At 38.1% G+C, this 15,409-nt stretch overlaps 1 protein-coding gene across 2 annotated transcripts in view; it reads right to left on the bottom strand.

The window, feature by feature from the left end:
• Positions 1-15,409, bottom strand: part of aacs (acetoacetyl-CoA synthetase) — a 59,751-nt gene that overhangs the window by 26,479 nt on the left and 17,863 nt on the right. For both annotated transcript variants that reach the window (XM_034118192.1, XM_034118191.1), the window contains exons 5-6: positions 953-1,050; positions 53-167 (exon numbers count right to left, since the gene is read on the bottom strand). In XM_034118192.1, the coding sequence (XP_033974083.1) occupies positions 53-167; positions 953-1,050 (213 nt within the window). The remainder of the gene's footprint in view (positions 1-52; positions 168-952; positions 1,051-15,409) is intronic.

Here is a 15,409-nt window from a genome sequence, read left to right as displayed (position 1 = left end):
TTAGATATAAAATGTACAAATGTATGGTCGGTTACATAGAGTTGGTGCTAACCTTTGACAACACTGGTCAGCTTCTCCATGTGGTCGTGTGTTTTTCCGTTGTAAACCACAGCTGCAACAGAGAAGATCAGCTTGGGCTGGATTTGAGAAAACCTGTCAAGGACACCCTGACACAAAAAAGGAGAGAGAGAGGGTTAAATCTTAAAAATCAGAACACTGAGTAAGAAGACAGGAATAAGGGCAGTTCATGTAAGACTTAAAAGGAAATACTTGATCTTGCTTTTAACATAAGACAAGACAAGACAACATTGTTTGTTACAAAACAGAAGCATATTTAAGCAGAGAATGAAGGGAGCAATGGAAGAGAACAACGTGATTCAGATGGTGGACATAAGCTCAAGACAAAATGCATGAGGAATGTAAAGTATAATTGCCCCTAAAATACCTCTATATTGTTCATCCTCACATGACTAGCAACATTGAGCGTAACATGCAGTGAATAACTTCTAACTAAAGGTGAAGACATGTTTTTATTGTAAGTGTAGTTCTCTGATCTGCCAGACGAGGCAATAGCACACAAGAAACAATAAGCATAGAAGATGAAAGAGTTTCTCTGGGATCACACACGAACTGATGCTTTATGTTAGTTTGCATATGTGGGTGGATTGATAAAAGACCATTGACCCAGTATGGCTCAGTACTGTAGCTGGAGCTATGAGTGTTGTTAGGATTAAGAGATAAAGACTGTTGTCTGTAGTGCTCAAGATGTGCTTCAGAGTCCACAGAAAAGTAATATGCCATGCCTAAACCAGCTGATTCCACAGGTTTATAGAAACAGTTTATCTTATAACATATAGTGCACAAATAAAGAGTTGATAATACAATGGATTAAAAAACTCAAATATATGTAAATAATAAAAAGAAAAGCCACAAACAGAATGACAGTCCTTACGTTGACTCCAAAGTCCACAGACGTGGAGCTCCAGATGGCTCCAATGCTGGCTGCTGCTAACATGCCCTCCACTGCATGGATACCATTGGGCAGGTAGCCTAAGGGGCAGAGAGAACAGCACGGAATGGGTTAAATTCCATTAAACTAGATATGTAAGGTTGTTTCTCAGACCCAACATCATATGTGACATGAACAAAATGCAGATTATTCAGCATGTACAGAAATAAAGTACATCCTTGTTAAAGGAAAGTCAGAAATACCAGGACTTATTCTATTGTTATATTTTAAGTCAGGTTATATCATATCTAAAGTAAAATAAAGACATTTGACTTGTTATATGTATTGTATGTATTGTGTGTCTTGCAGTATATCACACAGTAGGAAACCTCACTGAGAGAACAGTGGAAGATAGAGGTTGGAAGAAGAAGAGGTAGATATGGAGGAAAAGTCATGTAGAGAAAATGAGGAGAGAGAAAATGAGAATGTGAAAAGAGCAGGGGAGAGAGAGAGGGAGAAAGGTTATGAATATCAACCAGGGCCGTGGCACTATTTCATTCTTAACAAGCAGGGCTGAGATCATAACTGCTGTCTCGCTGTGATTTACTCCATGATCAATACAGGAAACGGTGCCCAAGGACACTACACATCTTTTCACTGGACAGACATAGAAAATCACAGGGGTGAAGGGAGAGAGAGAGAAGCTTTCAATTCAGCCACTTAAAGCCTACTATAAACTATGTTTAAAGGGGACCTATCATGCAAAATGCACTTTTGTACGTCTTTTATACATGAATATGTGTCCCCGGTGTTCCAGGGAACTCACCAAGTGTCAGAAAACACAACCCTCTCTCTTTTCCTCCATACCCAAATCTCTAAAAACGGGTCTGCAACGGATCTGATACAGACTGATACAGATTTGAAATATCTCTGACGTCAGAAACAAGGAGCTCCGCCTATATGGGCAACTCTTCACCTATCAGGGGAATGAGAGGTTGCCGTGGCATGGTAACAGCATGGTAACATGACGCTCGTGCCTCACCCCCCTCCTTTGCAGGGGGGCGTGGTCAGCTGCAGCTCATTTGCCACAGAATCAGCCCTTGCAAAAACAGGGCTGGAATACAGCAAATAGAGCGAAATGAGGCATGGCTAAAATGCATGATCTGTTTGGTATTTTGAAAAAAAAACTTCACAGAGATGTTTTATATAGGTATGGCCCTACACTATATTATTCAAATATAGCATGATAGGTCCACTTTAAAGGGGAAGTTATTTGTTTTCAAGTAATACAATAATTGAAAAATAATTTGATATGTGAATAATCGCTTCGAGTAAAAAAACATTTTCTGAGATATTTTAGACCAGTGATTCTCAAATGGGGGTACGCGGACCCCTAGGGGTACGTTGGGGTACTGCAGGGGGTACGTGAGATTTAAAAAAGAAAAGAAAAAAAAGGTTAATTAAAAAAATACCATGCATGATTACAAAAATAATCTTAGTACAATAAGTTAAATAGAAAACACAATCTTAAATAAAATATTCCTAGAACCATCAAGGGGGTCCTCATATAAACATGTCAAATGTCTGTATTGTATTTTATAGTTTTTCACAATATATCATTTTGTTCATTAGTTTGTTAAACATATATTACTTCAGTTGAAAAACTCCTTGGAAAAATCTGTTTTATAAAAACGTTATTTTCTTTCATGCATAAAATGAAAATATCCTTTGTTTGTTGTAATTCGTTCATGAAGGAGTTAATAAATCACACACTGAGGGAACATCACTATATTGTAATTATTTATATAGGCTTTTTCGATCAAAAATGTTCGGGGTCGGTCAGGGGGTACTTGGCTGAGAAAATGTTTCAAAGGGGGTACATTACTGAAAAAAGTTTGAGAAGCACTGTTTTAGACAACCAATAGATTCATTGATGTAACTGCAACCATTCAATCATGGCACAAGTTCAAATGACCTAAATGCACTCGGTAAGTAGAGGAAAACGGTGGATAGAAGAGGCTCAACACAGGAGCTCCCATATCATAAAAACTCATGCTATAAAACCTTCTAATCTAACAAGATAAAACCATAACACAGCCACTGACTGTGACCGGCCAAAGGCAACAATCGCTTCATATGGATATGACTAATAAAGGATTTATTGGTTGCTAGATTAGATTAGATAGAACTTTATTAATCCCGAAGGAAATTCTTGTTGACTCCTGCCGTAACCAGGAAGCTCATCCTGGTAAGGTGACGTCTCAGGCTGGCAGATCACCATCCTGATGATCCGGATCTACAGACACTCTCATTATTATAATCCTGTTGTTTGACTACTTCCGTCGCTCCTGCTTCCCTTCAGATCTCTGTCTTTCTACAATGTAACAACCCTGCTTACATGTCAATACAACACACTGCTATTTGATTAAGCATGCAATAAACGTTTTTGTTTTGTTGATAACTTGCCCTTCAAGACATTCATGTGTATTATAAAATGCATGCACCATATCTTAGCTATTGTTCTAACATCTGGCTGCTGTTTATGAAACACAATATAATTTCAAGCACCCATAAAAAAAAAAACAGAAAATGACTTTGTTGTCTTCTTCCATTCATTTAATAACGGTTAGAAAACCCTGATTTACAACTAAAGGTTTTAAATCTGCTGAGAATAACAAGTGACGGAAATTCTTCTGGTCAATTTCTGTCCAATTTTCTTTACAATGTATTGAGCAATATTTTTGAATTAGGAATCGTGATATGTTTTACTTCATAGCTGTTTAAATCAGCACTCCCCTTATGTTTTTTGAGACATTACCGTCAGCTAGTTGGTTTGGCATTAAGGCAAGAATTAAACACACAAGAAGGGAGGAGTGTCTTAAGCAAGAGTTAAACTATGTTCGCCCAACAGGTGCGATGACAGAAGAGCTAACAATAATACAAGTAATAAATCACCAGTCTAACGAGTATTTCCAGTCTTAATACTCTTCCAAGTTGAGCAAGTTCTGCCAGTAGTACGTGATTACCGGCTCAACATTCTGAGGACTGTGTGAGGTTTGTCTTTTAAGAGTGAGTGAAGAGTATCATGTCCTGCCGCTGAGTTCGTTGTTATAAATGCAAAACAAAACAAATCTGAATTACATGTTTTAGTATTTGCATGATCACATTTGGAACAACACACTGACCTACTTAACAACCAACATTTGTCACATGGTCTCACACTACAGCAAAATGTGTCCTGCTAGCTTACAATCTTTCATTTTAGCTCCTTTAATTTAAACATATACTCCATTTTGTGTTTCTATTCCAGTGGGTAATTTCTACAGCTTAACTATAATTAGTTTGTTACATATTACGTGCTAATGTTTGTTACATATTACGTGCTAATGCTGTTACAGTTTTGTTTAGTATTACTAAATAGATACAAGGCTATGGCTAGCTACAAGCTTGGAAACAGACTGAATGTTGTAGCTGATAGGACCAAGGAGAAGAGTGTGTGGTGTGTGTGTGTGTGTGTGTGTGTGTGTGTGTGCGCGTGCGCGCGCGTGCGTGCGTGTGCGTGTGCGTGCGTGTGTGTGCATGTTGGCTCTTTTCCTGCTATAAAGCTTGGTCGGCTTCATCAGCTAAGTGCTAATATATCTCCTGGATTACGAACACTGACAAGAGATTTTAGTTACCGCGTGGGGACAAGGACATCTATGAGGGGCCGTGTAGACCAAAATTCAAACTAACCTCGCGCACACACTACTGAAAACATCTGGCCTTGCACACACACTACTGAAATACTCTCACATTCACTACTGAACACCTCACACACACACAACTGAAAAGTAAACCTCACACACATACTACTAAAAATGAACCTCATACACACGCAACTGAAAATTAACCTCAGACACACACTATTGAAATCCTCTCACATTCACTACTGAACACCTCACACACACACTACTGAAATACTCTCACATTCACTACTGAACACCTCACACACACACACACACACAACTGAAAATTAAACCTCACGCACACACTATTGAAATATTCTGACATTCACTACTGAACACCTCACACGCACACACTACTGAAAACATCTGGCCTTGTACACTAGGGCTGAACGATTAATCGATTTTAAATCGAAATCGCGATTTGAAATGATGCGATTATCAAATCGCAAAGCCTGCGATTTTTTTGAAAAAAAATTGTTTTTCTTTCTTTTACATTTTTTTTTTTTTGTTCTTCTTGTGTGTCAGTCATCCACACCAATCAGAAGTGCTGTGCTCCACATGTACCAGTCATTGTTAACCAATCAGAAGTGGCCCATGATAGAAGGTGATAGACAGATTGATCCAATCACTTGCCAAGTATTTTTGAAAGTGCCTGCCCTTTCCAAATGGCTTCCAATGGAGCTTTCCTAGAGGTCAGGTTAGTAATGCTCCATCACATGTTTTACATCTATTACAGGGTGAATCTTAAACTGAAGCTTGACTTGAAAGCAACCCAACGGAAGTTTCATGTAAGTTTAGTTATTTCACTCGTAGCTCGGGCTGCGGGGGTGCTAGAGACGGGAGCATGTTGATGCGACCTTCCTAGCCGGAGATATGGCCGCATTTTACAATAAACTTCCGTTGGGTCGCTTAAAAACAAATATCGCAAATCGAATCGCAATCGCAATATTTGTCAGAAAAATCGCAATTAGATTTTTTCCCAAAATCGTGCAGCCCTACACAGTACTGAAAACATCTGGCCTTGCACACACATTCACTACTGAACACCTCACACACACACAACTGAAAATTAACCTCACACACACACTCCGCAAAACATTTTACTGAAAGATTCTCAGTAGGGAATGTGCATGTGTTTCACCTATGTGTGTGTGAGGGGGATTCTTGCTGTAACAAAAGTCATTGTAATGAAGGCAAGGCAAGGCAAGGCAAGTTTATTTATATAGCACCTTTCAACACAAGGCAATTCAAAGTGCTTTACAAAAATGGAAGACATTAAGAAAATGGCATTTAAAATCAGTCATTAAAAATAAAAGATAATAAACATTAAAAGAAAAAATACATGGATAAAAGTTACAGTGCAGTTTAAGATGTGAATAGTTCAATTAAAAGCAGCGGCAAAAAGAAAAGTCTTCAGCCTGGATTTAAAAGTAGTAAGAGTTGCAGCGGACCTGCAGGTTTCTGGGAGTTTGTTCCAGATATTTGGAGCATAATAACTGAACGCTGCTTTACCATGTTTAGTTCTGACTCTGGGGACAGAAAGCTGACCAGTCCCTGAAGACCTGAGAGTTCTGGATGGTTCATAATTTAGCAGGAGGTCAGAAATGTATTTTGGGCCTAAACCATTCAAAGCTTTATAAACCAGCAACAATATTTTGAAATCTATTCTTTGACACACAGGAAGCCAGTGTAAGGACTTCAGAACAGGAGTGATGTGATCCACTTTCTTAGTGTTAGTGAGGACTCGAGCAGCGGCGTTCTGAATTAGCTGCAGCTTTCTAATAGGTTTTTTAGTGAGACCTGTAAAGACACGTAGTCCAGTCTACTGAAGATAAAAGCATGGACAAGTTTTTCCAAATCCTGCTGTGACATTAGTCTTTTAATCCTGGATATATTCTTTAGGTGATAGTAGGCTGATTTAGTAAATGTTTTAATGTGACTGTTGAAACTCAGGTCAGAGTCCATGACTACACCTAGATTTCTGGCTTTATCTGTAGTTTTGAACATTGCAGACTGAAGCTCAGCGCTAACTTTTATACGTTCTGCCTTGGCTCCAAAAACCATTACCTCAGTTTTATCTTTGTTTAATTGGAGAAAGTTCTGACACATCCAGTCATTGATTTGTTCAATGCACTTACTCAGTGTTTGAATTGGAGCATAGTCTCCTGGTGAAATTGTTACGTAAATTTGTGTGTCATCCGCATAGCTATGGTAACTTATTTTGTTGTTTTTCATTATCTGAGCCAGTGGTAGCATGTAGATGTTAAAGAGAAGAGGCCCCAAGATGGAGCCTTGAGGTACCCCACATGTCATATTTGTCAACTCAGATGTGTATTTACCTATAGAAACAAAGTTTTTTCTGTCCTTTAAGTAGGACTCAAACCAATTTAGAACTGTTTCCGAAAGTCCCACCCAGTTTTCTAGTCGGTCTAGTAATATGTTGTGGTCAACAGTGTCAAACGCAGCACTGAGATCTAATAATACTAACACTGAAGTTCTGCCACTGTCTGTGTTTAAGTGGATGTCATTGAAGACCTTTACAAGAGCAGTCTCAGTGCTGTGGTTTGGACGAAATCCTGACTGGAACACATCCAAACAGTTATTTAAATGCAAGAAGTTACTCAACTGTTGAAATACAACTTTTTCAATGATTTTACCTAGAAATGGCAGGTTTGATATTGGCCTGTAATTGTTCATTACTGAAGCATCTAGATTATTCTTTTTTAAGAGCGGTTTAATGACTGCAGTTTTCAGTGCCTGTGGAAAAATACCTGAGTGAAGAGATGTGTTTACTATATGAAGTAGATCTGAGGCCATGCAATGAAAAACATCTTTGAAAAATCCTGTTGGAATAATATCAAGGCAGCAGGAGGAGGATTTCAGAAGTTGAATAATGTCCTCTAAGTTTTTATCATTAATCTGATGGAATTGTGTCATGGTGTTTGAATTGATATTAGGTGGACACAGGGACAACACATTTGCTGTACCTGATGCAGAGGCACTGACTGCTTGTCTAATTTTCTGAATTTTGTCAGTGAAGAAGGAGGCAAAATCATTGCATGCCCTGTGGATAGAAATTCAGATGCTACTGACACTGGGGGGTTAGTTAGTCTGTCGACGGTAGCAAACAAGGCACGTGCGTTGTTTTTGTTTTTGGTAATGATGTCAGAGAAGAAAGACTGTCGTGCGTTTTTCAATTCCAAATTATAAAGGCCAAGTCTCTCTTTATAGATTTCAAAGTGAACCTGGAGATTTGTTTTTTGCCACCTACGTTCAGCTTTTCGACACTCTCTTTTTTCTGTTCTCACGGTCATGGCCTTTCTCCATGGAGATCTTTTCTTGCCAATCACTTCCTTTACCTTAGTTGGAGCAATGGTATCTATAACATTTTTAATTTTTGAATTAAAATGATCTACTAGCTCATTTACTGAGATGTTAGCAGGGGCAAGTGTGGATGAAAAATTATGAGTAAACATTTCCCTAGCATTTTCAGTTAAATATCGCTTTGTGGTTACCTCTTTCTGAACATTTTTGTGAACAGAAATAGAGCTCTCAAAGAAAACACAGGAATGATCAGATAGTGCAACATCAGTCACCACAACTTTTGAGATATTCAGACCCTTTGAGATAATTAAGTCCAGAGTGTGCCCCTTATTGTGCGTGGGCTCCGCCACATGCTGAGTCAGTCCATAGTTATCAAGAACACAAAACAGTTCTTTAGCCCCTCTGTCCTGGGGGTTGTCAACATGGATGTTAAAATCACCAACAATGACTAGACGGTCAAAGTCAATACACACTATAGACAGCAATTCAGTAAAGTCATCAAAAAAGCTTGCACAGTATATGGGTGGTCTATAGATATTTAGGAACAGAGCTCGAGAGGAGCATTTCAGCTGAAGGGCCACATATTCAAAAGAAGCAAAGTCCCCATAAGATGTCTTCCTGCATTGAATGGAATCATTGAACAAAATAGCAACTCCACCCCCTTTCTTATGCATTCTTTCCTGACTCATAAAACTAAAGTTGGGAGGGGTTGATTCGATAAGAACAGCTGCACTGTTATTTTGTTCAATCCAGTGTTAATTTCGTCAACGAAAACTATGACGAAAAATGTTCGTCAACGACCTTTTTTACATGACTAAGACGAGACGATGACGAGCTAAAAATAGATTCTTGATAACGAAAATTTAACGAAATGTATATTTAGTTTTCGTTGACGAGACGAGACGGGACTAAGGTGTTAATGGTGGACTATCGGACATTAAAAATGCAGGGTATTTCCCCCCAATTGCCCGTCTTGTCTGTCAAAATGCATCTTACATTTCTAACTTGCAATATCATTATTTCCGCTCTCTTCACTCCAGAAGAGCGATCTCCTCTCTGTGTGCGGGGGCGGGGCCTAACAGACAGAGGCGGCACACAGAGATCTGCCGGGGACGGAGCGTTCAGAGAGTATAGAGACACTCGACAAGTCTCGATGTGGACAAAGCTCGTTTGCCATGTTTTCGCGTTGACACGAGTAGAGTAGTCTGTCCAAACAGCCGGCCAAAAAGCGTCATATTCAGTCGGAGAAATGCACAATTTTCGACTTCCTTAACTCGTAGCTCTGTTGCCCCAATTACGAGTAACGTTATCACATCAGGTGTGCAGAGGTGGGAGAAGTACTAAGATCTTGTAGCTAAGTAAAACAATACCATAGTGTAGAAAGAGTTCCTCAAGTCAAAGTATGATCATCAAAATATATTTAAAGTAGCGACAGTAAAAGTAGTCATTGTGCAGATTGGTCCATTTCAGAATAATATATATGATATGTTTTATAATGATTGATCATGAAAGTGTTCTCAAAGCTGGTAAAGGTGCAGCTAGTTTGAATGACTTTGTATACTGCAGGGTAGCTTGTGAATTTAAAGTCTGATTTAACACTTGATTATATTTCACATCATTCATCCACATCTGTAAAGTAACTAAAGGTATTAAATACATGTAGTGGAGTAGAAGTACACCATTTAACTATGAACTGTAGTGGAGTAGAAGTACACAGTAGCATAACATTTAAATACTCCAGTAAAGTACAAGTACCTCAACATTTTACTCAAGTATAGTACAATATTTAAAAATAATTATATATATTTCATTTATTTCACATTTAAATAAAGCAATTAATTCGGTTAACAATTTGTTAGTTTTTTCCTTTAAAAAAATAACAAAAAGTAAATACAAGAATGCCGTTAAAGTACCGGATCGATAAGCAGTATTGATAAGACTAGTAGTACCGTAGAAAACCTTAACGATACCCATCCCTAGATATTACACAAGTAAAGTGTTAAGAAAGTGAAATGTTGCTTTACGAATTTCAACACTTGATGCTGTCACATTGATTACAATGTCAGATACCTGTATTTGCCTAACTGAATTGGTTTAAAGAGAGAAAACATTTTGACTAAAAGTTGACTAAAATGTAATTTTTCATTGACTAAAAGTAGACTAAAACGTTTTGAGTTTTCGTCGACTAAAACTAGACTAAAACTATGAAGGATAGAAATGACTAAAATGTGACTAAAACTAATAACCATTTTCGTCTAAAGACTAAGACTAAATCAAAAACAGCTGCCAAAATTAACACTGGTTCAATCCAAGTTTCCGTTAAAAACATAAAATCGAGATGAAACGGAAGTAACAAAGAACAATGCTGCAGTGATACAGTAGGTCGCCATTAACCTGTTAAGCCCCAAAGCCCCCCGTCGGCGGGTCTTTTTTTTTTTTTTTTTTTAAAAAAAAAAAGAAAATTTTTTTAATTTTTTATTAATTTTTTTTATTTCATTTTTTTTTCTTTGGATGGAATGAATACCTATGGTGATAATTCAATGTAATACATCATTTTTATAGTCTGGTACCTGAAAAAGGTCAAATGGCACTGATGGAACCAGATGTACCCAAATGTGCCGAAAGCTTATTCCGCCTGGAACTTCTTTTTGCTAAACCTCTCTAAAAAGGTCAAATTTCACTTGTTTTGCCTCAATCTTGATACAGGGTACTTATTATATGTTATAGTTTGGATTCCTAAAGCTTTTAGTCTACCATCCCATCATTCAAGGGTGGTTTTCACTATAAGTAATGTTTTTTCTTTAGGCGGAGGTAAGAATTTACCTTTTTTTACTATGTTCCATCTGAATTTACTCTGACTGAGAAAAATCTATATTGATTCTGACACTTCTACATCCAACTGACAGATGTAACCTTGCTTTGATAAAAGAAATTATTCATATAACCCTTTTAGAAGTGAATTTGTAGTCATTTGTTTTGGGCATGTCATTTTCGAGCCTGGCTTAACAGGTTTTAAAGAAGAAGAATGAAACAGAAGGTCCAATTCAGCATGGATTTATAGAGAAACAGCACCGCGGCCATAGGCTGGACCCTGAACCGAGCAGTCTACAAACTGAGATGGTCTGGTCTATGGAGGTGTTCTTGTTTACATCACCTGGCGCAGCTCGTGAGGTGGCCTAGCAACCCGCTAGCAACATGCACAGCTGCAATAAGCTAACAAGCTAACTAAACCGAAATTGAGCCAGAAACTTTTCTTTTTTGTTTTACCATTTATTGAAGTGATTGATATTTTCAGGCTGAGAGGACAATGGCCAGTTAAATATGGTTGATTAAGCTTAAGCATATCCCTTTTACAGTGTTTTATTTAGTTAATTAAGGTGTATTGTAAAATGTCTTGTTTCAGTGTTGGGTTATACTTAGCTTCAGCCTCTCGTGTCATATCTGCTTCCAAAAAAATGACATGTCTGTTTTTTTTTGTTTTTTTTTGTTGTTTTATTGCCTGTCCTTGTTTGTCTACCCTTCCCCAAATGTAAAGCGTCTTTGGGTTTAGAAAAGCGCTATAACAATAACATTTATTATGTCAATAGTCCAAATGCCAAACTCAAGGCTTATTCTGCAATCCACTGACTTCACAGTGATTATGTCTAATTCTTATCTAAAGTGTATTGTGCTTTTCCTTAAACACACATTGCCAAACAATCTCTCAATAAGATTTCCATCAAAATAAGACACACAAACTGTAGCTTTTACCAGTTAACCTCTGCATAGATACGGGCAATCTGAGAAGTCTTGTCAACTACAAACATTGACATTAGTTGAAAGACCACTGTTTTGGTCCAAATTAGATTAAGTACCTGATAAGAGAGTGATTTATGACCCCCATAAACCTTAGTCCCACCTCCAAATCCCTTTGATGTGGCACCTGTCACTCTGACATCTCTGACCTTTGACCCTCTAATCTTTTATGACTTGTTTGTTTATTGTTTTATTGCCCCCTCATAAAGGATGTTGCTCAATAGTGGGGTGATAAGACTTTATTGCCCCTTTGATGTGAAACCTGTTATAGTGTCCTTAGTAGGTCATTATAGTCAACAATGAAACTATTATAGTCAATGATGATAGTATGACTTGTTTAGCTGTTTATTGTTTTATTGCCCTCCTCATAAAGGATGTTGCTCAATAGGGGGTGATAAGACTATTGCCCCTTTGATGTGACACCTGTTGTAGTATCCCCCTAGTAAGCCATTATAGTCAATGATGATAGTATGACTTGTTTCGGTCACCTGTTGTGGTTGTAATGCCCTCTATAAGGATGTTGCTCAATAGGGGGTGATAAGACTATTGCACCTTTGATGTGACACCTGTTGTAGTATCCCCCTAGTAAGCCATTATAGTCAATGATGATAGTAGGACTTGTTTTGGTCACCTCTTGTGGTTGTAATGCCCTCTATAAGGATGTTGCTCAATAGGGGGTGATAAGACTATTGCCCTTTTGATATGACACCTGTTGTAGTATCCCCCTAGTAAGCCATTATAGTCAATGATGATAGTATGACTTGTTTCGGTCACCTGTTGTGGTTGTAATGCCCTCTATAAGGTAATGTTCTTTAATAGTGGGTTAATATTACTTATTGACTCTTTTGTGGTAATATAAGGTTATATGACATTTAGGTATGTCTTTTGAAGTTGTATAGGTAGGTAATAATACTTTGACCTTGTTTGTGTTAATGTGGGGTTAAAAGGGTCATCTTTGCTAGTGTATTTTAAAAAAAAATGTCCCTTCTCCCCCTTTTTTTTTCTTCCTCCACCCATGCTGTCCCTCCCACCCTGCTGCACCTACGTCAGAGCCCTAAACCCTCACACACCCCCCTCCCACCCTGCTGCACCTATGAACACAGAGGGGGGGCTTTGAGTTTTTACCTGCGACTATGTCTCTGAAAGGTGTCCACAGTGTTGTTTTTAAAAAATAAGTCATCTTTTCAGATAATCTAGTTCCTTTCTCGCAGTAAGGATAAGAATAATTGACAGAGAGGGTGTAAAAATCCCCGTACTAGCGAAAGCCCTTTACTTAAATGTAACAACTCACCCTATACTCTTAACAAAAGTTTTTGAGATAACAGGGTCTCCACTATTAGACCTCAAGGTTGCTCACACACAAGACTAATGCTTGTTTTAAGTTTAGCTTAGAAAATATATTACTTTACAATAGCATCTAAAGCAGGCAGCTATAGGGGCTAGAGGAAGTATTTTCTCTCAATAAAACTGATATTATATTCTGTAGCAATAATAATAATAATTAAAGCTGCAAGCGGGTCTTCGACGTTCCGCAGGCTGTTGTCCGCACGTCGAGGTGTGTGTCTAGGTGTCTCGAGGACTCGAACGTTGGCAAACGTGGGAAGTTTTAGGCCGATCGGACAATGTATTTAGGAGTTACAGCAGTATCATAAACATTGTGTTTGATGGAAAGTGATCAGTCGCCATGTCAACGGAATTTGATGACACCCCATAATACGCCTAGATGTGTTGAGGGCTGCATCGTTATCAAACCTGTGACGTTTTGGGCTGTTTGGAGCATGTTAACTGGAGTTATGAGAAAACCGTGTTTCACGGCGACCATGTTGTTACCATAGCAACGACATTTGACGAAATCTCAAAACTGACACATATATGTGTGTCGAGGGCTTGACGGTTAGCACACATGGGAAATTTGAACACTTTTTACCATTTACACAGGAGTTATAGCAATATCGTGCTTAACGGCGAGGGATGCGTTGCCATGGCAACAGCTTTTGAGGAAAACTCACTATTGTCATATTGATGTGTTGAGGGCCGGACCATTAACTGTCATCTGAAGTCTGGTGCAGTTTGGACCATTTTCCATCGAGTTATGACAACACTGTGTTTCATGGCGAGGGATCTGTCACCATGGCAACGGCATATGATGACATCCCATAATTGGCGTAGAGCTGTTCAGGGCTAGGGTTAAGGACAAAGGAGCCTCATTCACTTTACATTGGGGTTGTTTGCGTGGTGCAGACACGTAAATGTAGCAAAGTTCGTGACTCCACCACGCACTGCGGTGTTAAGGAGTCGTGGTGGAGTCACGCATTCTGGTGAGACCAGGTTGGTCTTGCCACATGGCCTTCCCTTGCATAATCTCAAATATTTTGTATTTGTATTTAAGCTACCAACGTGTAACAGAACCATGTCATGTTTGTTGTTCTCCGACACAAAACATCATGTTGAATGAGTCAAAAACAAGATCATTGCCATTGGCATGATGACTTCTGGTTTGGAACACAAAGTTCTGTAAGTAAGTTTCACTTCTTTCGGCTGCTAAACCTTAACTTGTTTTTCACTTATCATCTTGTGTAATCTTTATCTTGTGTTATTTCAAGCTTTTAATTCAGATTGACATGTATGGTATGGGTGTTAGTGTCCCAACAATTCTGTATCTTGTGTAAGTGTATCTGATTATTGCAACACAGCAGCTGCAAGAGAACTATCGATATTTAGCCATGTGATTTCATGGATTGTTTATTTTGTTATAACAAAGGTCAAATGTTTCTCAGCAGAAAGTTAACCATCCAGTTCAGCAGTTGATATGGGAGCACCAAAAACTGAAGTTCAGGAAAGAGCCAACGCAAAATACTTCTCCGCTCATGTCTTCTGCTTTAATTCCCCACAGCTTCCAATAAATAGTTTAAAAAGTTGTATAGAATGAGTATGATGCTTTAAACCAAAGTGTTAATGACTGAAAACCCTGGTTAACATTCAGTCATGTGATTTTTTTTTAAAAACAAACAGTTATCAGAATCAGAATCAGAATATAATTATCATACCAGTATATGCACTTGGCTACCAAAACATGAATAGAGTGTGGTTAAAGTATGTGTGTGATGTTATGTCAATAACAACAGAGTGAAAAGGGTCAGGGTTGGGACAAATGTAATTTCCCCTTGTGGATTTATAAAGTATTTCTTAAATCTTTAGTCTTAATCCTAAACAATTGAAAAGGTAGGGAAAGCTTGTGTTCAAATATTCAAAAAGGTCAAGGAGAAAAATGAGCCATCACAATACTGCAGATAGCTGCATGTCCAAAGAAAGTTGCCATTGAACAAAAAGTAAATAAATAATTAAATTACGATGGTTTGTGTAGTTATAGTACTCAGATCCTTGACTTACTGTGATTAAAAGTATCAAACATCAATGCAAAGATACTTTTTTTAATGAGTAATATGAGCAATTATTTCCTGTGTTCAAAATCCTACTTAAGTAAAAGTACAGGAGTCTTCATAAAGTAGCATATGCTGTCTTGTACCTTGGTGGTACTACAGAATATGTGTTGTGTTTCTACTTGAATCTCTTTTTATATCCAAATCTTCTATGTACATAAATGTTTTTTTCTGTC

This window comes from Trematomus bernacchii, unplaced genomic scaffold, assembly GCF_902827165.1.
Source record: "Trematomus bernacchii unplaced genomic scaffold, fTreBer1.1, whole genome shotgun sequence".
Taxonomy (NCBI): Eukaryota; Metazoa; Chordata; class Actinopteri; order Perciformes; family Nototheniidae; genus Trematomus; species Trematomus bernacchii.
Note: the sequence above shows the minus strand (reverse complement) of the source record. Positions and strands in the feature narration are given on the sequence as shown.